The sequence below is a fragment of the Nematostella vectensis genome, chromosome 7 (genome assembly GCF_932526225.1).
Source record: "Nematostella vectensis chromosome 7, jaNemVect1.1, whole genome shotgun sequence".
Lineage (NCBI taxonomy): Eukaryota > Metazoa > Cnidaria > Anthozoa > Actiniaria > Edwardsiidae > Nematostella > Nematostella vectensis.
The window spans coordinates 10,474,435-10,497,776 of record NC_064040.1 but is presented as its reverse complement, the minus strand read 5'-3'; the positions used below and the strand labels follow the sequence as shown (position 1 = coordinate 10,497,776).

At 43.3% G+C, this 23,342-nt stretch overlaps 1 protein-coding gene across 3 annotated transcripts in view; it reads left to right on the top strand.

Annotated features, from left to right (window-relative positions):
* The window catches only part of LOC5518917 (baculoviral IAP repeat-containing protein 6), a 44,836-nt gene extending 22,907 nt beyond the window's left edge, over positions 1–21,929 (top strand). For 2 of the 3 annotated variants that reach the window (XM_048730066.1, XM_032363630.2), the window contains exons 23-48: positions 963–1,193; positions 1,534–1,693; positions 2,063–2,289; positions 2,693–2,869; positions 3,396–4,027; positions 4,405–4,811; positions 4,952–5,788; positions 6,156–6,353; positions 6,688–6,888; positions 7,425–7,552; positions 7,931–8,067; positions 8,515–8,646; positions 9,253–9,444; positions 10,061–10,234; positions 10,964–12,657; positions 13,576–13,819; positions 15,032–15,188; positions 15,621–15,792; positions 16,115–16,310; positions 16,752–17,059; positions 17,306–17,529; positions 18,139–18,300; positions 19,519–19,596; positions 19,789–19,977; positions 20,657–20,876; positions 21,276–21,929. In XM_048730066.1, coding sequence (XP_048586023.1) covers positions 963–1,193; positions 1,534–1,693; positions 2,063–2,289; positions 2,693–2,869; positions 3,396–4,027; positions 4,405–4,811; positions 4,952–5,788; positions 6,156–6,353; positions 6,688–6,888; positions 7,425–7,552; positions 7,931–8,067; positions 8,515–8,646; positions 9,253–9,444; positions 10,061–10,234; positions 10,964–12,657; positions 13,576–13,819; positions 15,032–15,188; positions 15,621–15,792; positions 16,115–16,310; positions 16,752–17,059; positions 17,306–17,529; positions 18,139–18,300; positions 19,519–19,596; positions 19,789–19,977; positions 20,657–20,872 — 7,473 coding nt within the window. In that variant the 3' untranslated portion in view covers positions 20,873–20,876; positions 21,276–21,929. Of the gene's footprint in view, positions 1–962; positions 1,194–1,533; positions 1,694–2,062; positions 2,290–2,692; positions 2,870–3,395; positions 4,028–4,404; positions 4,812–4,951; positions 5,789–6,155; positions 6,354–6,687; positions 6,889–7,424; positions 7,553–7,930; positions 8,068–8,514; positions 8,647–9,252; positions 9,445–10,060; positions 10,235–10,963; positions 12,658–13,575; positions 13,824–15,031; positions 15,189–15,620; positions 15,793–16,114; positions 16,311–16,751; positions 17,060–17,305; positions 17,530–18,138; positions 18,301–19,518; positions 19,597–19,788; positions 19,978–20,656; positions 20,877–21,275 lie in introns of those variants that run through there. The other variant, XM_048730067.1, reaches the window with a different exon arrangement.
* The last annotated feature ends 1,413 nt before the right edge of the window (positions 21,930–23,342 follow it).

The following is a 23,342-nucleotide window of genomic DNA, read 5'->3' as shown; positions in this document are numbered from 1 at the left end:
GTAAAAACCTACATTTCACGGGGACTTAAGGTAAATACCTTCATTAGTTAGACATCATGTCCAAGTTTACTTCACAGGCACTTAAGGTAAAAACCTACATTTCACAGGGACTTAAGGTAAAAACCTACATTTCACAGGGACTTAAGGTAAAAACCTACATTTCACAGGGACTTAAGGTAAAAACCTACATTTCACGGGGACTTAAGGTAAATACCTTCATTAGTTAGGCATCATGTTCAAGTTTACTTCACAGGTGATGTTCCTACTACCCTAATTTTCCACTTCCTGTTTCATTTTCTTCTTTATTAATTAATCTGCCTCATTCCCTGTGTGTCAAAAGGCCGTTTACAAACCATTTTTACCGTTTTTGATCGCACGAGAGTAAGGTGGTTTTCAGACAAGATGGAATGTCTGTAGGTGATCTTTGGTCTACCGGGATTTCTCCTTTCTGATGATGGCCACCTTAAAGCTACCTTTGGGATGCTTTGCTGGTCCATTCTTAAAACATGCTTTAGCCATCTACTGCGGACAGAGCAAAAAAATGGCATGAAATTTTCCAATTCTCAATATATAAGCTCAAGATTGCACATACAAGGAGTTTCTCTGACCAAAAGCTTAATTCCAAATTTTAAAGAAATTTAGAAGATATGAAATTTAGATATTAGCGAGCAAAGTTGGCTTAATTTCTGATCAGAGCCCGACTTCTCCCTAAAAACGAGGAGAATTCATACTTTGAACAAATGAAAATTGCACTTCAAGCCTCATATCCCGAAGACGAATCCATTAGTAAAAAATACTTTTTGATGTGTTGGTTTACATAACATAAGAAACCTCTATGCAAAAATTCAAGCTTACAGAAGTTAACCAGACCTTATTTTGGGAAAACTTGCCATTTTTTTGCTTTGTCTCTACTGCGCCAACATCTGATTTCATCTACCACACGTTCTTCTTGTACTCCCTAGCATATCAAAGATCTTGTGAAACTTAGGCGTCAGGAATCTGAACCTTCGTCAAGCAAGGACAAGTGTAGCACGTCCAAGTCTGGAAACAGTGGCGCCACCGATAGCACCCCTGCTACTGTTCAGATTGTGTTGCCTCACAGTGTCACCGTCCCCACCCTAAAGAAGATGATGCAGTTGCTGATAAACCTTGACTCGCTGTGCTCTGTCGGGTTCTTCCTCACTATGTGCAAGGTACGTCAGTGGATGATGGTCATGTATTTGTAGCACTTTACCCGGTCAATCTTTTGAAAATCAAACCCCAATTAGTTTAACGAAGTTAAAATTACAAAAAAACGCTCATAATCGGTTCGCATTCGGTAAAACCATGTGACTACCTCCAAAAACTTGAAGGTTACCAATGTGCATGCTCAATAATATTCGATAGCAGCTATAGGCAGAGGTTTCTTCTGCGGGTGCAAACAAACGAGAACACGAAAGAACAGAGACGCGACACGAATAGGTGAACTAATTGAAACAAACAGGAAGAAAGCTCTGCTAGCAATAAGTTTGGGTTGATTTGGGTTGATTTCAGGTGATTTCCCATCTTGCACGCATAAGTCAGCCTCCTGTGGTGATCACAGATGTGTTGGACACTGAAGAAGTGGAGACTGTGCTGCTGTGTTGTGTTACTGGCTGGGGAGGGCCATGGGTGCGACATTCTCTCATCACCTTACTTGAAGATCTTATGCATGGTAAGCTATCACTGGACAACCCTTTACCCTACTTAACCTACAATCCTACTTAATGATCGATGGGTCATGCGCTGTTACCGGACCGGATAGGGTATTGATGCAACACGCCCTGAATACCCTACTGGAAGACATGTAGATGGGTGAGTGATACTGGCTATAGTGGAAAGCTATGAGTGCGATATTTTCTGCTTGTCCTACTGGAAGACGCCAGGCATGGTGAGTGTTATACCTGGACAGCACACTCATCTACAAATAGTGGGTATTTTTGGTGTGTGTTTTGGTAGGCCATTGTCACATGAAACTCGGGCATTCTCTCTTGCTGCATAGGCCACTTAATCGACCATATATGACATCTTTTTTTTTTGACAGGTGGATCGGTGATCCAAGAAACTGCAGATCATACGAAAGAAATTGAAGCCCAGCATAAGGCCAGCGATACCGAGCAGGACAATAGCGAGCTGGTGATTGAGCAGGACACCATGGATACCAAGATCCAGGAGCAGGCGGCTGTCCAGGAAGAGTGGACCATGGAGGTCGTGCCAGGCGAGGAACTGAAGTGGCTTGGCGAGAATGAGTTCTTTGACACCCCACAACAGGTAAGAACTGATCCATCTAGGGGCTTCAATGCTTCAGCATATATGAAAAGTAGGTGTGTGTTTTCTAAATTTCTCTCCTATTAATTGTCTCTTAGTGCAATTAGAATTAAACGATTTTATTGTTCTCAATTTTTCAATCTAATCACATGTTAGAAGCTTAGTTATGAATGCTCTGTCTGAAAACATTTGTTTTTTAGTAAAATACTATATTTATTAGATATATTTACCCCCTTGCCTCCGCTCCGGTAACCGCTTGGGGTACCAGTTATTCCACTGTTACATATATTTTAATTATTGATTTTATGCAACTACCCTCGCAGCCAAGATAAGTGGCCTCTTAATAGGTCGGCCACATGATTGATGGAAATTCCAGTAAAGTTATCTCCTAACTTTGTTTTGGCAGACACAAGGCGAGACAGTGACAACCCTGTTTAAGTTCCCGCCCAAGCCTGTGCCAGCTAACGCCACTCCTCTAGACCCCCCTCCTGTCTCGCCACTACTCAAGCTGTCTTCTGCCATTGATGCCAGGCTGGAACTTGGCGTAGAGATGGAGGCTGAGTCAGACCTCAAGACGTTGCAGGTCAGGATTGTAGATTCTATGCTATACTCATCTGATCACTTACTCACCAGCTTACTTGTGGAGTCCAATGTTAATCCAGAGTCTTCCTGTTCGCATATAAAGAAGCCAGCTGACAAGCTGAGTAAAGGGAAGATCATGTTCATAGCCACGAAGGAATTTTTTATCTTTATTTAGCTAAATAAATGCCGCAAAGACGAGTTACAGAAAGTTGTGCCGGAGTCAAGGGAAGCAGGGAAATCCTTCTGCTCAATTCCATAATCTTTTTCTATATTACAATAGCTGTGACTCAAATCCAAGGAGCCATAGGTTCCTTTCAGTTCACTTTCAGTTCTTGGTTTGGAGGATTTTTTTAGCCAACTAATGCATCGTTATTTTGTAATTATTTATTTTTCGTTAGTATCTAAGTGACTCTAGATACACAATAAAGATGATCTCTGATTGACAACGATTTAGCAAATAAGATACTCACTCACAAGTGAAGTGATGTACTACAGTTATGCAAACCCTCATATATGTTTCCTTGTAGATCACCCAAGCAGACGCGATCTTGAAAGGCATGAGTACTCAACCCCAAGCCCCCAAACCCTACAAGATCCCCAAAACAAAGACAACACCCTCACTCTCCAGTGTCGCCACCATGTTCTCCACCTGCTTCGATAAGCTCTTCCACAGATGCAGGGACACCAACATCGACTTAAGCTCCCTGCTTGAAGTGTGGCTCAGACTAAGCAACTGCCTTTCCCGCAACACTACGCTGACTCCATCACTGTCAGTCACATTGAGTGACACCTCGGTAGCAGACCTGCTTTACTCCTTGGTAAGGCAAGGAACCACACTGCAGACGCTGTATCTAGCATTCGAAGTGTTAAGAGAGCTACTGGAGAAAACAAGCTCTGGAGAAGACTCTGATGCACCACTACTGGCAAACATTATCTCTAATCCTGACCTCCTAAAAGTTCTAAAAAACACCTTCCTTGAAAGTTCACCCAGGGATTATGGAGCGGCTGTCGGTGTTGGGACGTCGGGAACGGGTATAAAGCAGGTCGAGGTCTTTCTGTCTTCGCTGGCAACATCTGTGGATAAGCAGCAAGATATTGTTTTGTCATCCAAGCTGCATAACCTGCTGCTGAATATCCTTTGTGATCTTGCCGCCGAGAAGTAAGTCTTGATTTTTGGTGATCTATCTTTTCTCTGATAAGTTAAGAGATTATTATTGGAGATTAGGATTGTGTCTCTGAGGATGGGTAAGAGTTAGGTGAGCTTTGTAGGAGGTCGAGTGGCTTACCTTAATAGAGAATTCTCGCCGTCTTATGATTTATATACCTATTTAAATGAACTCTGAGGTCAAACAAAAACACCAATGCCATTCGTCATTTGTACAGCAACATGTTTGGAAATAGGTTTACATTGTTTTATTCCTTTGAATATTCATTTAGAAAGCGGGTTGTAAGGGGGGGGGCTAGACAAGTGTGACGTTTTGTATGCATTTGAGTTGATTACTTTCTTGCTTACAATAACCATATGTGCCCTTGCAGGATTGAGTCAAGTGGGAAGCCTGTACAGCTGAAACCAATCCTCAGAGTCCTTATCAAGCACCCCCCTCCTTGCACCCAATATCTTGACCACACCCTACTACTGCGTCTAGTGAACCTGGCCATGCAGCTATCTCTACAACACCTCCAGCAGTGCGAGGACATCACCCTGACTGCCTCCAACCACTACCATGAGACACCCCGCCTCACCATGACAAGCACCTCACAGTTCCTGGAGGGTAAAAGCGTCAGTGGGCCTTGGATAGTGCACAGCACATGGCTTACCAAGCTCCTCAGTCTGGCTATCATGTTGATAAGGCTGCCACGCACAGAGGTTGATGGTAAGGATGAGGGGTCACAAAAGGACTTGTCCAGTCTTCGGCAAGATCAACAGGGGCCTTCAGGACAAGGTACGTACTATCGTGAGCTAGTTTTTTTTTGACAAATCTGTTTAAAAAGCTCATAATGGGAAAGGCAGGAGCAGGAAGGAGTGATGTACCAATGTATCGATGGATGTTGATTTATCATTGGTTCCCTGTATCTTTTGCAGATGAGTCAAGGCTAAAGGGTGCTGACCAGGAAGGGATCCACGTGCTCGAGGTGGCATCCGACAGCTTGTACAAGACGCTGCAGGCACTGGCCAAAGCCGTCGAGGATGAAACCCAAGACAATGAAGGATCTTCCCTCACGCAGAAAGACAAGGGTGCATCTTCTCCTTCAACCCCAGATACGTCAGGTGAGGAAACTTCTCCATCGTCTGGTGACGCTGAGAGTGATGGCACCCTAGAGAAGGAAGAGTTTCCGGGACATGATAGCCAAGGCAAGGGCGAGAAGGAGGATGCAAATGACGTTGAAGTACAGTGGAATGATGGTAGTGGTCAGAAAAGCACAGACCGCCAAGAGAAGCCAATCGCAGGTGGTAAAACTAAGCCATCTCCAAGTGGCTCTATCAAGACAGATCTCCCCAAGAGTGAACTACCTGAGATCATCATCAAGGACGAAAAGATATGTCTCAATCTTCTATGCTGCCTTAACCTCAGTAACTCCAATAACATCGGCGTCCTTTTGACCGGTGCCAGCATGGTCAACACCAAGTCAGACACTGATGAGGTGATTGTGTCTGGAGATCCGGTATCAGTGGAGGATGGTATCCTTCAAATCGCGTCTGTCATCCAGAGTCAATTAAGTGACAAAAATCCACTGATAACCACCGTTATTCGATTCCTTGGCGGCGAACTGAGTGAAGGTAGGGAGGGTGGGGAAACTAAGCTGAGAGAGGGAAGAAGCAGAGCGCCGGAACCGATTGTTGAGTTGTCTGAGCCTTTTCTCTGGTTCCTGTTCACGTTGCTGAAAACTGAGGAGCAAGTTGCAGCTTTTAATGAAAGAGGTACGTAGTGCCAGTAGTTCAAGTATATTGATTGCACAAATATTGGTACAACAGATATAATTCGGCATGTTTATCACTCAAGAAACCACTTTAAGTCCTATACTTTAAATCAGTTGCACATATCTCATCAGATGGAACACCCTATTTATACTGTATTACATTGCACTTTCACCCAACCAAGGTGATACTACTAATTAATGTTGGTCTTGTGTCCGTGTGGTTTCGAGGTCCCTAACCAGCCTACTTGCCAGCCACATGGTGGACATAAACCACATATCTTATATAGATGGAGCGCCCTATTTATAATGTATTCCATTGCATTTTCACCCAATCAATGTGATCCTACTAATCGATGCTTGTCCTACAGGTGGCTTTGAGGTCCTGTTTTCAAACCTTCTGGCGAGCCATACAGTTGAGCTCAACCAGGACGTGCAAGAGCTGATACCAGTAATGCGCCAGCTGGCCAAACGCACTGATGCCGGCAGTAACAGCTCGGCTAAACCACTACTTGCTGCTATCTGGGAGGCGGAGAAAGACAAGGGGCTGGTTAATTACGCCCCCTTTGGTAAGTACAGGCCCTTTTAATCATTTACATTTTAAAATGCAATTATCCACAAATCAAAATGATTTGGTGCGCACGAAACTGAAAGCCTCAGGCTTGCCTGTTCATGTTTTCTCAAACTTGCCTTTGCTCTTTTTGAGGTACTACCCATCAGCTGGCCCTTTCCTTTTTTACAACACTATATTCCTTGTACCATTCCTAGCCAGCTTCGCATTTCGCCTGTGTTCTAACATCTTTGAATCAGTCTTTGCCAGCTTTTCTTTCCAGCCGTGTGCCAATGCCTTTGAGCAAGGCTTCTCCTTCAGCTTTGGTGCTTACACATTTGTCCACATTTTAGGTACCATCAGCTGCTCTCGTCCTACTTCTCATGCACCGGATGCCTTACTCAAGGCCACAGCCCCTCATAGGAGGGCGAGGTCGGCCGCATGGTCCTACCACTTCTATCCCGGGGAGCTTTGGTGCGATCTCAATATTCATCTACCAACGCCAGTACTGATGCACGAGGTTCACATACAGCCGCATACTGCAGGACTGACAAGTAAGATAATTTTTAGTATTTTTTTAGTATTCAAACCTTTTCGTTTTTTGCTAGTATTAATTATCAACATTTTCTGCACTTGCCCTTTGCTTGAGGTGACCTCAAAGTTTGTCGCATTTTTTGAACTCAGATAGTTTATCGAGGAACGTTATAATCGAGTTCTGAACGACTATTAGGCTAGTATCACAGTTTAGAATTTCAAGTATTCTTGAATTAAATTTGATTTATACTTAGGACGTTTTGAGCTGACTATATAAGAATTGCAGCCATTTGAGCTCAACATTAACTCAACAATCCGCCGTCAGGAGAGAGGAAAGCTGATCTGAACAATCTAAAATAAAGTTTTATATTGTTCTTGTTCATCTGCTTGTTCTATTGGCAGAATCATATCAGTCCCGACGCTGTCCACGGGAACTCCACGAGCAAACTAAATGTGCAAATTATGGCAAAGCCCATGACGAGGAATTAACGAACCCTACTACTCTGTGTTAATCGATATCATGATGTGACTGATCTCATTTTTCTCCCCACCACAGCATGCCCGTCATATGTTGCCTTGGACTATAGCGTGGACGGTGCTGTCATGGTGCCCGCAAGCAAGCCAGTCATGACCAGCGGTCTCAGTGTGATAAAACTGCAGTTCCAACAACCTCAAGTAGCCCAGGTGAGGAATCATCGCCCATCACTCTTTTCTCAGAATGTGTCACAGTGTCTTGTCTCTGAATGTGTCAATCTGACTTGTCTCAGAACGTGTCACTGGGCCTTGCCTTAGAATGTGTCAAGGTGTCTTTTCTCGGAATGTGTCAATGTGTCTTGTTTCAGAATGTGTCAATATGTCTTGACTCAGAATGTGTCAATGTGTCTTGTTTCAGAACGTGTCACTGGGCCTTGCCTTAGAATGTGTCAAGGTGTCTTGTCTCGGAATGTGTCAATGTGTCATGGATTAGAATGTGTCAATATGTCTTGTCTCAGAATGTGTCACTAGGTCTTGTCTCAGAGTGTGTCAATGTGTCCTAGAATATGTCCCCTCTTCTTTTCTCAGAATGTGTGCGTGCGGTGTAGAAGGCCCAGGGACTCAGAGACGCTGGGTCTATCCCAAATCAAGGTGTGGGGCTCCACTCTGTATGGCCCTCCTGATGACGGCTCCCTCACAGGGGATCCACTAGAGCAGATGACATGGTGAGCCTGGCTGGAATGATGGCTTACTATCGACTTCATATTTGAACGATATATGAATCTGTTCACCATCATGTTCTTTCATGAAGTACAATTACATTGGAATTATGTACTCAACAAAACTTGCGCGTAACCTCGCTTTCTGATTGGTAGTTAGCAATGGTGAATCAGAGGACATACCACGGGATTCACACAATCCTTGCAGGTTCACTTGAAGCGAAAGAGGCGAAAAACCTTGATTTAAATGCGAGAAATTTAGTTCTCAACCTTTTCTAGTTAATAGGCGCTACGCGTCTCATGACTCCACAACATTTTGATCATGCCGTAAAGTGATCATTAGAGTACATACCATGGAAAACTATTGGAAATTTGCTAAATTGACTATATTATATGTCCCATGTTCATCATGCGATACATTAACATTGACTATATATACGCATTTATTATCAGCTTAAATTGGGTGCGTCTGCTTCACCACTGCTTGCGGCACACTTCACCTGCTGCCATGGCAACCCTGACGTCATTGTCTCAGCTGCGGGAAGTGTTCTCTGTTTGTATTGACATGCTGTCATCCAGCAAGAGGTGCAGTAAACACTTTTCTTGGCTCTTAATCCTTCTCTTACAACTCTCTTTGCTATCCTCTTTATATTAAAACTGTAACGACGAGCTCTGCTGATATTTTTATCGTTTGCCAAGGTAAAATGAAGTTAATATTCTAACATTCTAAGAAAAAACACCATGATTTAAATAAAGACAGTGGCACATAGTGAGAAAAGACAGTGACACATTCTTAAAGGCACAGTGGCAATAAAAGAAAAGATACCATGAAACTTTATAAGAAAAGACAGTGACAAATTCTTAAAAAAGACAGTGACACATTCTAAGAAAGTCAGTGACACATACCAAGAAAAGACAGTAGCACATAGAAAAACAGTGACAGATTCTGAAGAGAGGGTGAAACATCCTAAGAAAGGAAACAGTGACATATTCAAAGCGAAAAAACAGTGACGCATTCTAAGAAAAGACAATGACACATTAAGACACATTAACACATTAAGAAGGTCTGTATCCAATCCTTCCAAAACATGTGTCTGGATCTTAACTCTGAAACATCTCATTTATGTTTTGATATATGGAAAATGTTTTGAAAGATGTTTTTTCTTACGATCTGTCTTCTTTTTCTTGTAGTGACCTCTTCACAGGATGCCAGGAAGCCGTGCTTCTCCGACTTGCGCTCCACTGTAGTAGCCTTGACGAACTGCTGCTGACCAGTCTGCTCGCTGACCCGGAACAGGCATCACGTGGCTGGCACGTGTCATCCTCTTCAGTACAGCTCATCTATGAGCTTGGCTGTATCAGCGACGGGACTGCACCAAAACGGTAACGAAAACTCTACTTTTTTTTTAGATAGTAAATCAGGAATTATTTTCTCCTTGTTGGAATATTATTAGATTTCAAGAAACCAACTATTGCTCATTGTCTTACACATCATAAAGGCTGGTTCTTACTAGGACGCAAGCGTAAGCGTAAACGAAAGCGCAGTACAAGTGAGAATCTGTCAAACACAAGCGCAAGCGCAAGAAAATCAAGTAGTTGCGTTCTGTTGCGCTTGCGTTCAAATGAGAACCAACCTGGTATAGTGACCAACCTTAAAGGTTGGTTCTCACTAGGACGCAAGCACAAACGGAAGCACAAAACAAATCAGAATCGGTCAAACACAAGCGCAAGCGCAAGAAAATCAAGCAGTTGGGTTCTCTTGCGCTTCCACTTGCGCTTATGCTCTAGTGAGAATCGGAAAACTTCGTGCGTTCCGCTTGCGCTTACGTCCAAGTGAGAACCAACCTTAAGGTTTCATTTTCTGGTTAGTGATCTCTGATAAGTGTTACCATTAAACAAGAACTTGAGATCGTCCATGAATCACCCCTATCCCTCATCATCGGATGAAACATGAACTTTTGTAAAAATACTTTTACTTTCATGTGCTTTGTTCTTTTAGAATGAAGATTTTCGCCGATTGGATACGGTCACTCACCTCCAACTCGGACCTACCCAGCACCACTACGCATGCGCTTACCGGCCAGATCCAGGCCCTTGCGGCCGTGCTTTATTTAGCTGCCGAATCACAGCAGAGTGACGTTGTCATGTCAGAGATTAGGGAGACCCATTTCCGGTATGTAGAAGGATTTATCTCGGATACATGTCCCCCCCCCCCCACCCCTCTTGCGATGGAATTTGTTCTGCTTCTATGTATAAAGAAAAGTTTTACTCTGAATATCTCAAAATAAGATTTAAAGATCCGCCTTTGAAAATTGCTATCAAAATGTTTTTTTTATCTTTTCAACAATGTTTTGGTTTTTAAGCAATAGCTTTAGCCAATTAGCTCTTATTTAATAGTTATAATGTAAGAGCATTGAGCCTGTAGAATGCTCCTAAGACATTTTTTTTTAATATTACCAAGCTTCTTTTTCTTTTTTACCATGTAACACATACTGTTAGTAATAGTGTTAACTATTATTTTCTTATTGTTTTGATACCAAAGCCAAATCATATGGTAGGCAGGCATCTCTCCTTATTTAGCTACAAGTTTAAAAGAAGTTTAAAAAAAGATTTTTTCTTTTATGAGTGGGTAAGACAAAAACCCTAGATTTGCGATGATGAAGTTGTGTGATCCCCTTGAAATTAATGTTTGGTCTTTTCACCTTCCTCATTTCTTCCCACAACTCTTTGCGACGCGTGCGTTAAACGAAGTTCAGACGTAAAAATTGTTAACAAAATAACAAAGTTTGTTTTCATCCTCGCAAAGACTTGTGAAAAGTACTGAAAAAGGTGAATTATTTGATTCGGAGCATGCTGCACTTGTTGCTTTTGTTATGCTTACAATTGGTCGTCTATATTTCAGCGCACTTTTTACATGGTCCCAGTTTGTATCAAGACAAGAAACCCTGAAGCAAGCCATCGATTACCTCATTGGCTCCCTGTGCCACGTCTGCCCTGTCTATTTCCAACTATTGCTGGAGCTAACTGGAGCCCAGGCTCTCGTAGACATAGCACGACAACAGGGATACCATGATGACAGCTCTTACTTACCGTTTGTCACCAGCGATGACTGCATGGGCACCCTGTCCCGCGCCAGCAATACACCAATCACTAGTCAGCTGCTGCTAGAATCCGGTCTCCTGAGTGTCATCCACAATGCTCTCAATCACTTGTCAAACACGTTGCTAGGTAACAGTAACAGCGATTCTGCTGTGATTTATCTGTCCCTGAGGAATCTGGCGAAGGTGTTGTCGTTCCTGGCCCAGTGTGCGGAGGAGCCAATCATCAAAGACTGGTTTGGACAGAGTGGTCACGCTTTCTGGAAGCCACTACTGTTGGTTTTAGGTTCTGGTAGACTTTTCGGTCCTGCGGCTGCCATGAGTCATGCGTCGACCACTTCATCAACACAACATCGGATGGCCATCGAGTCAGCCGCAATCAGGTTTTTCTGCAAGTGCATCACTATGCATCCCAGCAACCAGCAATTGTTTGCGCAGCTTCTGTGCAATGTCATGGAGACACCCTGTTGCTTTCCTGGCGAAAGCAGCACTACTGGGGCCCAACTAAGGGGCGACACCAAAGGGCTTGGCCTCAGCGGTTTCTTGCGTCGGCTTATCCTAGAGGCCTTCCTGCAGGATGAAGCCATTGATGTATGTGTGCACTCAGAAGCGGCCATCACATCGCTTCCACCAACTCCATTCTCTCACGGGTGCGAATGGCATCCCAGGTTCGGTGCCGGCCACAATGTGATGATCGTTCGAGCCAAGTTAACCTCTAAGGTGGCTGATCTGGACGACCAGGCTCCGCCCATCGCCTCACAGTCCAAGCCAAGTGATGGTGACAGTGGAGTTGAAGACGACTCTAGTAAGACTGGGGAACTAGACGACTTTGCCCAGTTTGGCGACTCGGACCTCCTTGAGGGGTTAAGCATTGCGGCGTGCATGAACGTCAAATCGAAACGTGGAAAGGCATCTTCTGCTCTGAAGAGGCTTTCAAGCAAGAAACTAGAGGGTAGTCTGCTCAAGCCCTACCCGTCCATCCCCATGTGTCGTCATCATGTGTTGCTAGGCAACAGCACGATACCCGGCGAGCTTAGCCTATCGCAGCTCGTTCATGCGCTGATGCAGCGAGGCTTACCGCCGGGTACCGGCTGCTTGGAACTCTCCCGAAAGAGCTGTGGCGCCCTGACGGCGCACATGGCGGATGACAAGTTAGTTGACACTGATCCACTGCCTTCCGCTCTGCACATCTTCGCCTCGTATCGTGGCCTTGCTATCTTATCATCGCGATTGTCATGTGCGGTGGTTATGCCGCAACCGACAGCTTCGATTGGCGGAGCACAGCCGCATAATCAGCCGGTAGCGCTGCCATTGGCTTTTTCGCTGCCTCTGTTTTCGTTGTCTCGGTCGGTGCTCAGTAAGATCCCGGGCCATTCATTGGCGGCATTTGGACTGTTTATTTGTCTCCCTGGTTACGCTGACGTGTTGCTGCAGGACAGATCGCGGGCGCAGTGTCTCCTTAGGCTGCTACTCGGCGCAGAGGATGATGGGAACGGTGGTAAGCCTGCTTTACGTCATCTTCTAGGCTTTTTTGCCTTACAGTATCTAGGAAACACAATCTTTACCTTATTTTATTTGTACTTTGTTTAAAATCTAGTTTAGGAACTCTCGCTATTTGTGGGGTGTACGTTGTAGCATGATGAGAATTGACTGTAATGAGATGTGCTTACAATCAAGAGTAGACTGTTTAGCAGGGTGTCCGTAGAGCGAGGGTTGACTATAGCAGCGTAAAGCAATGTTTGGCTGCACCGGGGTGTCTGTAAAGAGAGGGTTGACTATAGTGGGGTGTCAATGAAGCGATAATTAAATGTAGCAGGAAAGGGAGAGCTGATTTTAGTAGGATGTCCGTAAAGCGAGAATTGACTGTATCGGGTGTCCGTAAAGCGAGAATTGACTCTATCGGGTGTTCGTAAAGCGAGAATTGACTGTATCGGGTGTTCGTAAAGTGAGAATTGACTCTATCGGGGTGTTCGTAAAGCGAGAATTGACTCTATCGGGGTGTTCGTAAAGTGAGAATTGACTGTATCGGGGTGTCCGTAAAGCGAGAATTGACTCTATCGGGGTGTTCGAAAAGCGAGAATCGACTGTATCGGGGTGTCCGTAAAGTAAGAAGTTAACGGTATCGGGGTGTCCGTAAAGCGATGGTTGACTCCAGCTGGATGTCCGTAAAGCGATGGTTGACTCCAGCTGGATGTCCGTAAAGCGATGGTTGACTCCAGCTGGATGTCCGTAAAGCGATGGTTGACTCCAGCTGGATGTCCGTAAAGTGAGGGTTGACTCCAGCTGGATGTCCGTAAAGTGAGGGTTTATTGTAGAGGGGTCTGCATAAATCAAGAGGCTGTTCAGAGGGACGTCTGTAAGGTTGGAGTTTTCTTTTCCGGGTCGACCGTAATACTCAAGTAACCGTTTCTTGCAGGATCCGTGCTCTCCTCACAAACAGCGTGCTCTCTGCCGACCCTGCCATTTCAAATCCTACGCCTGCTGTATCACTCATCACCGCTGTCTGGCATGACCGGGGTCGCGCTGAGGGAGGCTTCGTTGCATCAAGGCGCTGTGGATTTGGTGTTGGTGTGTCTGGGTGTGTTGAGTCACCACGAGCCGCGAACCCTCGGACAGACGGACAGGCTTGCAATACAGACCGTCGCCGCGCTCACGGGAAAGTAGGTCGTGTTTGTATACACATATTTCACAAACGGTTGTCAGTGCAAATGGCGAATGGCAAATGGCTTATGGGTACTAATTATTCGTAAAATCAAAGGTGTTAAATAAAGTCCTGCAATGTCAGAGCCAAGCATTAGTAACCGTTAATGGATAATTGTTTCGATTTATCCATATTCTTCGAGACGCATGGTTACTTTCGGTCGCAGAACTGCCATTTGCCAATCGTCATTTGCCATGTGCACTGACAACCTTTATTGAAATAGGTGTATACACCTATTTCAAAATACCCTATTACATTTAATTCTCGCGACATCTTATTTTCGCGATTTCGCTATTTTCGTAAAAGTTACTTTATTTGTTAGGTTTTTGTACAATAACATCAAGCAAAACAATTGGAATTAAAATGTGCTTTCATTTTAAATACTTTAACAAACTGTCACAGAAACATGCGTGGGCTAAGTCTAGTTCCACATAAATCTATGAATACAGTTCAGAATTGTGCATCTCAACCCGTTACGCTACTATATGTACATTAGAGGACTAAGTAGACAAGGTCTAGCCATAAAGCTTATGAAACGGTTGATATTTAATTCAAAGGCTTTTTGTGTACTCACTTAATTTTCGCGCATCGCAGTTTTGGCGACACTTAATTTTCGCGTCACTTTTTTATGCAAATTGTTTATAATGTGTAATAAGGTAGGTTGTCAGCGCATATGGCAATTGCTAAATGGCAGTGCTACCATCCAAAATACAAAGGAACTCCTCGTATTTCTACTGAAAGCAGGAGAATGTGAATAATTTGTGCGATTAGTTTACTTACTCTTTACTCTTTGGGGTAAATATACCTACAGGCCAAGATTGGTCTTAAAGCTGCCATTTGCCATTCTCCATTCAACGCACCATCAACGTTTATTGAAATAGGTGTATGTGTAGAAGTGTTGTTGGTGATGTTTACCAGTGGCGGTTGATGTCGACTTTTCATGCGCTTTTGATCATCTTGTCATGGAGAGTGTGCTACTAAAGATATTTATTGTTTTTATGGTAATGGATGTTATCAATTTTTATTTAATTAGCCAGCTTTTTGTATGTAAGAAAAAAAAGTTTTCTAGCCCCAAAATTTTTGTGTTTTTCTAAAAGACGAACGTCGTCAGCTTCGACAGGCGTCAAGATGTTTGACAAGCATTCTGATTGTTTTATTTGTCACCGTTTAGTCTGCTGCGTGGCTCAGATCAGAACTCTGGTGGCGAGAAGCAGTACTGGGCCAAAGGGACGGGGTTCGGCACGGGCTCAACAACCTCCGACTGGGACGTAGAGAATGCTATGAAGAAACAGCAGGCAGAGGAGGCGCATGTCACCTGCATGTTACAGGTGGGTCAGCGGTGATGTCATTCGCAGATAGTACTTCATGTAGCCATATGTTTAGGATTTTGGTTGGGGTCAGTGTGTGGGATACACTTAAATGATGGCTACATGAAGTACCAACCCCATTTGCACCATGTGTGTGTATTAGAAACCGGCCAAGTCAAGGACAAACTGCATGTGGGTGTTGTATTTCTCTAATAACGGTGAAGTGTGGACGTTGTAGGGCCCGTAGCTCGTATAGTTTTCTTATAAAAGATCTCGAATTGCTGCCGCTGTGTTTGTTTTGGGTTGTACCCATTTCAGGTCACATGACAAAAGCGAGCGAATTAGCTGATTGTGTCTATACTATTAAGATATGATGTCTTTATTGATAAATAATTTTTTCGAATTAAGCCGGTTTAAGTTCTTTGAACTTAACTTTTCCCGCTCTCTGTTCAGGTTCTAGCGGCATTCATCCGCCCATCCGGGGCGCAGAAGATGGAAAGTCTTGCAGAGCTTGATTACAGTCCGGAGTATCCCGGATCAGATGGGATCCCTGTCTCAGTGGCTGATCTACTATCTCGATCTTGCCTGATACCCACGCTGGCATCATATCTACGCAACGACTCCGGTAAAGCCAGAGCTAAGGGGGGAGGGGGGGGGGGGAGGAAGGTGGTACTAAACCATGCTGGTATTGCCGTTTATGCTGGGGAAAGCGTTGCCTTGTTTGTTTATTTGAGCTCACTTAAACGCAAGTTTCGACCTTCCACCTTAGACATTAAAAATCTCGCAAATACGAGTTCCCATTGAAACGTAGTGTCTGTGTCACGTACAAGGCCTCATGTCGATTATGCCGTGTTATTTTACCCTTGTTCAATAGTTCTAGACGAGTTAGCGTCATGTGTAAGGACTAAATATTAATGATGCCTTGTTCTTTTACCCTTACTCAATAGTTCTAGACATGGCGCGTCACGTGCCTCTTTACCAGGCCGTGTTGGAGGTCCTACGAGCGTTAGCCACGTGTCCAAGCCTTCTGAGCCTTCTCACACCTGGTGGCAGCGGTGACATACAACAGGATGATAGCACTTGCTTGGCTTCCCTCATCAGCAAGATGAAGCAGTGTGTGGACACTTACTCGCGAACACTAAGGTACACCCGGTCGCCAGTGCTGAAAAACGCAAGACTAGTTCCAGTACCGCGCGGTTAAACCAGCCTTTTTGTTATAAAATGGCGGCTTTTTACCGGCGAACTGTCACATTTTGGCGAATGCTAAGAAAACTAGCGCAAAGCTAAGGGTATAATTTTCTTTATAACTTCCTCATTATCAAACAAATCTGTCATCTTTTGTACAGTATGGTTTTAATGCTGTACAGTAAGTCAAAACAGCGACCGAAGTCAGCCTTTCGTACCTTTACTCGAACGATTCAACACTGAGATTTTGTTTGTTTTCGCCAGAACACGCGCATGCGCACACGTTATACAGCACTGCCCACCCGCTCTATTATTTCTATTTCTATTTTTGGAGCCTGGATTTTGGCACAGCACATGCCATCTGATGGACTTCTCAAATTGTGTTCCCCTACCAAACAGATCGACTTCTCGCGCCACCAAGCGAATTAAGCGAGACAAGAAGCGAGAAAAACGTGACAAACCACCTCGCAGCCCTGGTGCCGAGCCCCCAAAGGGTGACGCGCAGGATAATAAGGACGATGCAGATGCCGAGGGACTGGCACTACTCATCCCTGATATCCAGGCCACCGCTCAACTAATCCAGGACGTCATTGCGCATGACATTGAGAGCCACGAGCCCACGGCTGGCAAGGCATCAGCGGTAGATGATGGTGCGTCGCTAAGCAACGAGGAGCAATACCTGGCGGCCATGAAACCGCTTCAGTTCGGTAAGTTTTTTTAGATGTGGCCCGGACGTTTGCTTATATAAAACAAGAGGGTGGATTGAAATTAGGCCCAGCTGGAAATAAACGCTATCCCCTACACTCCCGCGAAGACTAAAAATAAAATTAGCACCAAAGGCTGTAAAATGGGGAATTACTGTATGTCGTATCTACACAAGCTGTTTTGCCGTTTCATTATGCAATAAATCTGTGGCATTCCTAATCATTTCACTCGTTTAATTAAATATGTAGACACGTGTGAGATTGTCCCGGAGGATGGCAGCAAGCTCGAGTTTGTTGTTGGCTACCATTTCGCTTCCGCACTGCGGTCGGCCGTGTCCAGCGGTGATCCCGGTAGCCCTGCACGCGCACGACGACTCGCGCAGGAGATCTCATCCCTCTCCACGTCTCTACCGCTGTCCAGTAGTTCAAGCGTGTTTGTCAGATGCGATGAGGACCGCTTGGATGTGATGAAGGTAGGGGAAGAATTATTACTGTAGGGGGTGGGGTCGGTTGTTTCTTTGCGTGTGATATGATTATCAATCTCTAAGTTGTCGCTTCTGAAAGTTTTAAAACAATGGAATGCCTCTGTTAATGTTTTCTAAAAGTATAGCGATGTTTAAAAAATATATCGATTAAAACTGGGATTTAAGAAGTGGAGCTGATCGCTCCGAGAGAGATCGTTCATAGAGTTTGGACTGTGTGATGTTTCGTATGCCTGGAAAAGACTTAAAGGGTCATCACACCTTATATTTTACATGTGCCATAGATTACTCAAAGGTTTGAGTTTTATTTCGGAAATTTCGAAAACAATCAAAAGCATGCGGAACAAACATCCAATTTTGCAAATTAATGCAATATTTTGTTTGGAACGCATTAATTGCATGGAAATGGATTGAAAATACTTTCAAGTTTCGGTGCATTTTGTAATTTTTACTAAACCCTTGAAATTGCAGTAAACCAACGAGATCCAACGCAAATAATCCATGTTACAGAAAACTGGTTCTTCTGCTATATACGAAGTGGTGGATAAGATCTATGAGTTCGTGGAATGTACTTGTATTTGTGGTCCTTCTTTCCTTTAGGTTCTTATAACTGGTCCAGCTGAGACGCCATACGCTAACGGCTGCTTCGAGTTCGACGTGTACTTCCCACAGAACTACCCTGAGGCGCCCATGCAGATCAACTTCGAGACCACAGGCCACCACACGGTCCGCTTTAACCCTAACCTGTACAATGATGGCAAGGTCGGTATAGCCAGGGTATTACATGTTATCACGCATGCACTTGTACACTTGTTTGTCCGTAGTATGGGGTTTTACAATGTCGGTATAGCAGGGTATTACATGTTATCACGCATGCACTTGTACACTTTTTTGTCCGTAGTATGGGGTTTTACAAGGTCGGTATAGCCGGGGTATTACATGTTGTTTTACAAGGTCGGTATAGCCGGGGTATTACATGTTATCACGTATCCACTTGTACACTTGTTTGTCCGTAGTATGGGGTTTTACAAGGTCGGTATAGCCGGGGTATTACATGTTATCACGCATGCACTTGTACACTTGTTTGTCCGTAGTATGGGCTTTTACAAGGTCGGTATAGCAGGGTATTACATGTTATCACGTATCCACTTGTATACTTGATTGTCCGTAGTATGGGGTTTTACAAGGTCGGTATAGCCAGGGTATTACATACTATCATCTATGCACTTGTACACTTGTTTGTCCGTAGTATGGGGTTTTACAAGGTCGGTATAGCCGGGTTATTACATGTTATCACCTATGCACTTGTTTGTCCGTAGTATGGGCTTTTACAAGGTCGGTATAGCCAAGGTATTACATACTATCATCTATGCACTTGTACACTTGTTTGTCCGTAGTATGGGGTTTTACAAGGTCGGTATAGCCGGGTTATTACATGTTATCACCTATGCACTTGTACACTTGTTTGTCCGTAGTATGGGCTTTTACAAGGTCGGTATAGCCAAGGTATTACATACTATCATCTATGCACTTGTACACTTGTTTGTCCGTAGTATGGGGTTTTACAAGGTCGGTATAGCCGGGGTATTACATGTTATCACCTATGCACTTGTAGACTTGTTTGTCCGTAGTATGGGCTTTTACAAGGTCGGTATAGCCGGGTTATTACATACTATCATCTATGCACTTGTACACTTGTTTGTCCGTAGTATGGCGGTTTACAAGGTAGGTATAGCCAGGGTATTACATGTTATCACGTATGCACTTGTACACTTGTTTGTAGTATGGGGATTAACAACTGGTTCACTAGCTTGTCCGTGGTATGGGGTTTCACAAGGTCGGTATAGCGAGGGTATTACTCCACCAACGCACTGGTGCACTGGCTTCCCTTGTTACTATGAATGTATTATCTGGTTAACTAGCTAGAGAGACTTTCTTAGACGGATTCTAACACTCGTGTCTTCGCTTGTCTTTCGTTAGGTGTGCTTGAGCATCCTGAACACATGGCATGGAAGACCAGAGGAAAAGTGGAACGCGCAGACTTCAAGCTTCCTTCAGGTTTGCACTAGTGTGCTCAGTAGAGTCATTTTCTCACAGTATAGGCTTTCATATGATCGCTCACCGTCGCAGCTTCGCACACGGGCGCAGCTATATTGACCGTACGATCGCAAACGATCGTTCCCATATCCAGATATTATCATATTATACACTAACATAGCTAGCTTTCTTATCATTTCCAAATTCCTATAGGTCCTTGTGTCAACGCAATCGCTCATCCTCGTGGCCGAGCCTTACTTCAACGAGCCTGGGTATGAGCGATCACGTGGTACCCCGTCTGGGCAGCAGAACTCTCAAGAGTACAACGCTAACATCAGGCAGGCATGCGTGCGCTGGGCCATGCTAGAGCAGTTGCGCAAGCCATCCGCCTGCTTCAAGGAGGTGCGTTTTTAATTCAGTATTTCTTCTTTACCACGTGACGCGCACTACCGTGGCCCTCTTTGAGTAAAACCAATATAGGACTTTTTCTGATTAACACGGACTTAAATAGCCCTACAGCGAGGCAAGGGAATGCTTGAACGCACATCAGAGCACGATGTTAATTAAAACTCTGATTCTCGCTTGCTAATTGGCTAATTTTCTCAAGACTTTATATTGGTGACCATGGTAGTCGCAGTGTAGCTTACCATAATGATTGGGTTTTTCTTTTTCTGTCATTAGGGGGCGCTTATTTCATTTCGGCGGAAAATACCAGCTTCTGAATCGATTGAAAACAAAACTTTATATATGATGAACTGAAACGAAAGTAAATAAGATGACTTTCATTTTAAACTTCATAAAACACTTTCGTCAATCCAAAGTGCTGAAGGGATTCATGCGTCGGTTGGTTTACAAGCATTTTTTATTCTTTCTACAATGGATAATGGTTTGTTCAACTAAAAAGCCCAGGATAACGAGAAATTATTAGCTGTTTTTCGTGCCTTTAAAGAAACGAGAGAAGACCTTCAGGCGACCAATTAATCTTTGATTGTAGAGTTTGTTTGTTTCTTCGTTTTTACTTTTTGGATTGGCTGTTATCTATAATGTTGATACTGAAAATCATCTTAACTACTGATACCAGGTAATCCAAAGCCATTTCTACCTGAAGAAAGACGAGATTCTTCAGCAGTGTGAGAAATGGATTAAGGAGGTGGAGGCGCTTACTCTGAAGAACTCTGGAGGCCGTGCCGTCACGCACCACTTCCACTCCCTGAAGCAACACACAGCTCAGCTGAAACTAGAGCTGGAGAAACTACAGCCTCCACAACCACATCACAGTGATGAGGATAGTGAGTAGAAAGGTAAGAGAAGATGCAACAACCATATATCATGCTCACTGCGAAATAGGACGAACTACCTAAGAGAAAATGGTTCGCTAAATGGGCAAACAACCCCCTCCCCCGCGCTCTCAAAATCCTAGCTATGGGCCTATCTTTGCACTTCCTAATTGAGGCTAAGCAATGAACGAAATTCACTAAACTTTAATTTTGTGAGTGCACTGAATTTTCACCCTTTTGACAATACAGTGTATTTTAAGGGTAGGTTTAGGGTAAGTGAAAAGTGGGACTGTATCAAAAAGAATGTAAAAATATTTTTTTTTTATAATAATATTGGGAGCACGCCAACTTAACCGGCTGGGTTTCCAAAGCATTTATTTATTTACCATAAGTTCTTACACATCCTACTTTGGTCTGTTTTAGGTCTACTCGAACGGAGAGCCATTGATCAAGGCTTGGTTAAATCAAGACTAGAGTGGAAATATTCTTTGTAATCTTGCCAAACATTTACAACCCAATGGGGCAGACTTTGCTTGCGTCCTGACATTCATTGATTTTGAAAGGCTATGAATTGAAATGTTATTTTCAGGGATTTCAGAAACACATAATGAATGGGGCAGGGTATTTGGGTGCAATGGCCCTAGGTGTATATTGGGCTAAGATGTATAATACCTCAAGTGCTGTATCATTATTAGTGACTAGTTATTGCTATTTCAATATTTTTCATAACATTTCTGATACTGTACAGCATTCATAAAGTACGAAAACCTGTGTTTGACAACACAATGTACATTCCAATTTGCTTCAGACAGAATTAAAATTATTTAAGAAAAAAATCTTACTTTAGTGATTTGAAGTTTGATGTTTTCATAGATTTGTTATAAGCTTGTCAAAGGTGTTTTTTGAGCCGTTTTCATACTACCTCGTTGTATCCACAAGAAGAGTAAACTCTTTAGCTGATACCATTTCAAAGCATACCCCCTGCTTTGGCTAACCTGGTTCATTATGTATTAACGAATTGTAAAACATAAGATAAATGATTGTAAATAAAATTACAATGATACAATTAGCAAAAAAGTCAATTGGTTATTTCTTGATCCGGTTTGTTTTAGAATTTTTCGAGAAGAGATAATTCTTAAACATTTGTGTCTAGACTTCTGGCAATAACCAATAATTTCTTATCAAATTAACAGATTCTCTCTTAAATATTTGTATCCAACCATCCAGCGTGATATGAACAGCCAAATAACATACCTGTCAACCCCAGAAAGTCTCAAGGCTTAAGAATTTTTGGGGGGAAGGGGTATAATATTTATTTTTTGGTGGGAGGGGTATAATATTTATTTTTTGGTGGGAGGGGTATAATATTTATTTTTTGGTGGGAGGGGTATAATATTTATTTTTTTGGTGGGAGGGGTGGGGTATAGCGTCACATGGAGCTCGGAAGCCTGCTATCGAGTAGCCATCAGGCAGACTTTTGCTAGTCCGAAAGCTATCGCGCTTAATATAGATCTCGCATTCGTGTTCAATAAATGGCGCTACACAAGGAATTACTATTTTACATTACTGATAAAAAATAGGTCTGTAGTCATAATGTAGCTAAAATGTCGTTATAGAAGGATTTCTCTAAAGCGATAAAAATCGCTTAAAAAGCGGGAGATTTGGTGGTAAACGCGGGAGAAGGGGTCCAAAATCTTGAGACTCCCGCCTAATGCGGGAGGGTTGACAGGTATGAAATAATAGGTCAGGTTTCTTATATAAATTCCAAATAGAACAAGGGAAAACAGCAGGATTTCGTATGATTGCTCCTAAAAAAAAAGCTCAAAATACCGCACAAGGAAATGAGATCAGCAAACACAACTCAAACAACAAACAGACCCTTTTATTCTGATTTCCAGGTCCATTTTCATTGCCTCAAAACACGATGTTCACTCCTTGATTCTAGAACTCATGGCATATTTTGCCACCATTACAAAAAAAGGCATATGGGATATTTCCAGAGTTATTTGGCGTTAGATGACTACTTAATATCCCAGCAGTTAGATGGTATATTCACCCCAAAGGTAATTGAATCAATTTAAGGTCAAACAGTCCCGGAATAGCAGGGAAATCAATAGACGGTGATCAGGGTGGTAAAGAGGGGTAAGGATCACGTTTCGCGAACCGAAAAATGGCCTTTTCACATTTCACGTTTACAAAAACCGTAACATTGTGTCCGAAAATACATGTATTTACTGCATAAGACAATACATATCCATTTTGGAAAAGTCACATGATTCTCCGTTCAACACTCAAAAAGTTGAGCTAAATTTCGATTCACGGGGAGAGTTAAATCACGTTTCATGGACGTCGAAATTGACGATTTCACTTTTCTCGACAGTGAAAAATGGCCAGATCTCGTTTTACGAAAATACCCTTTACCACCCTGGGTGATTCATTAGAAAATTATTTTCTTGTCTTGTCAAAGCCAGACATTATGCTCCAATAGAC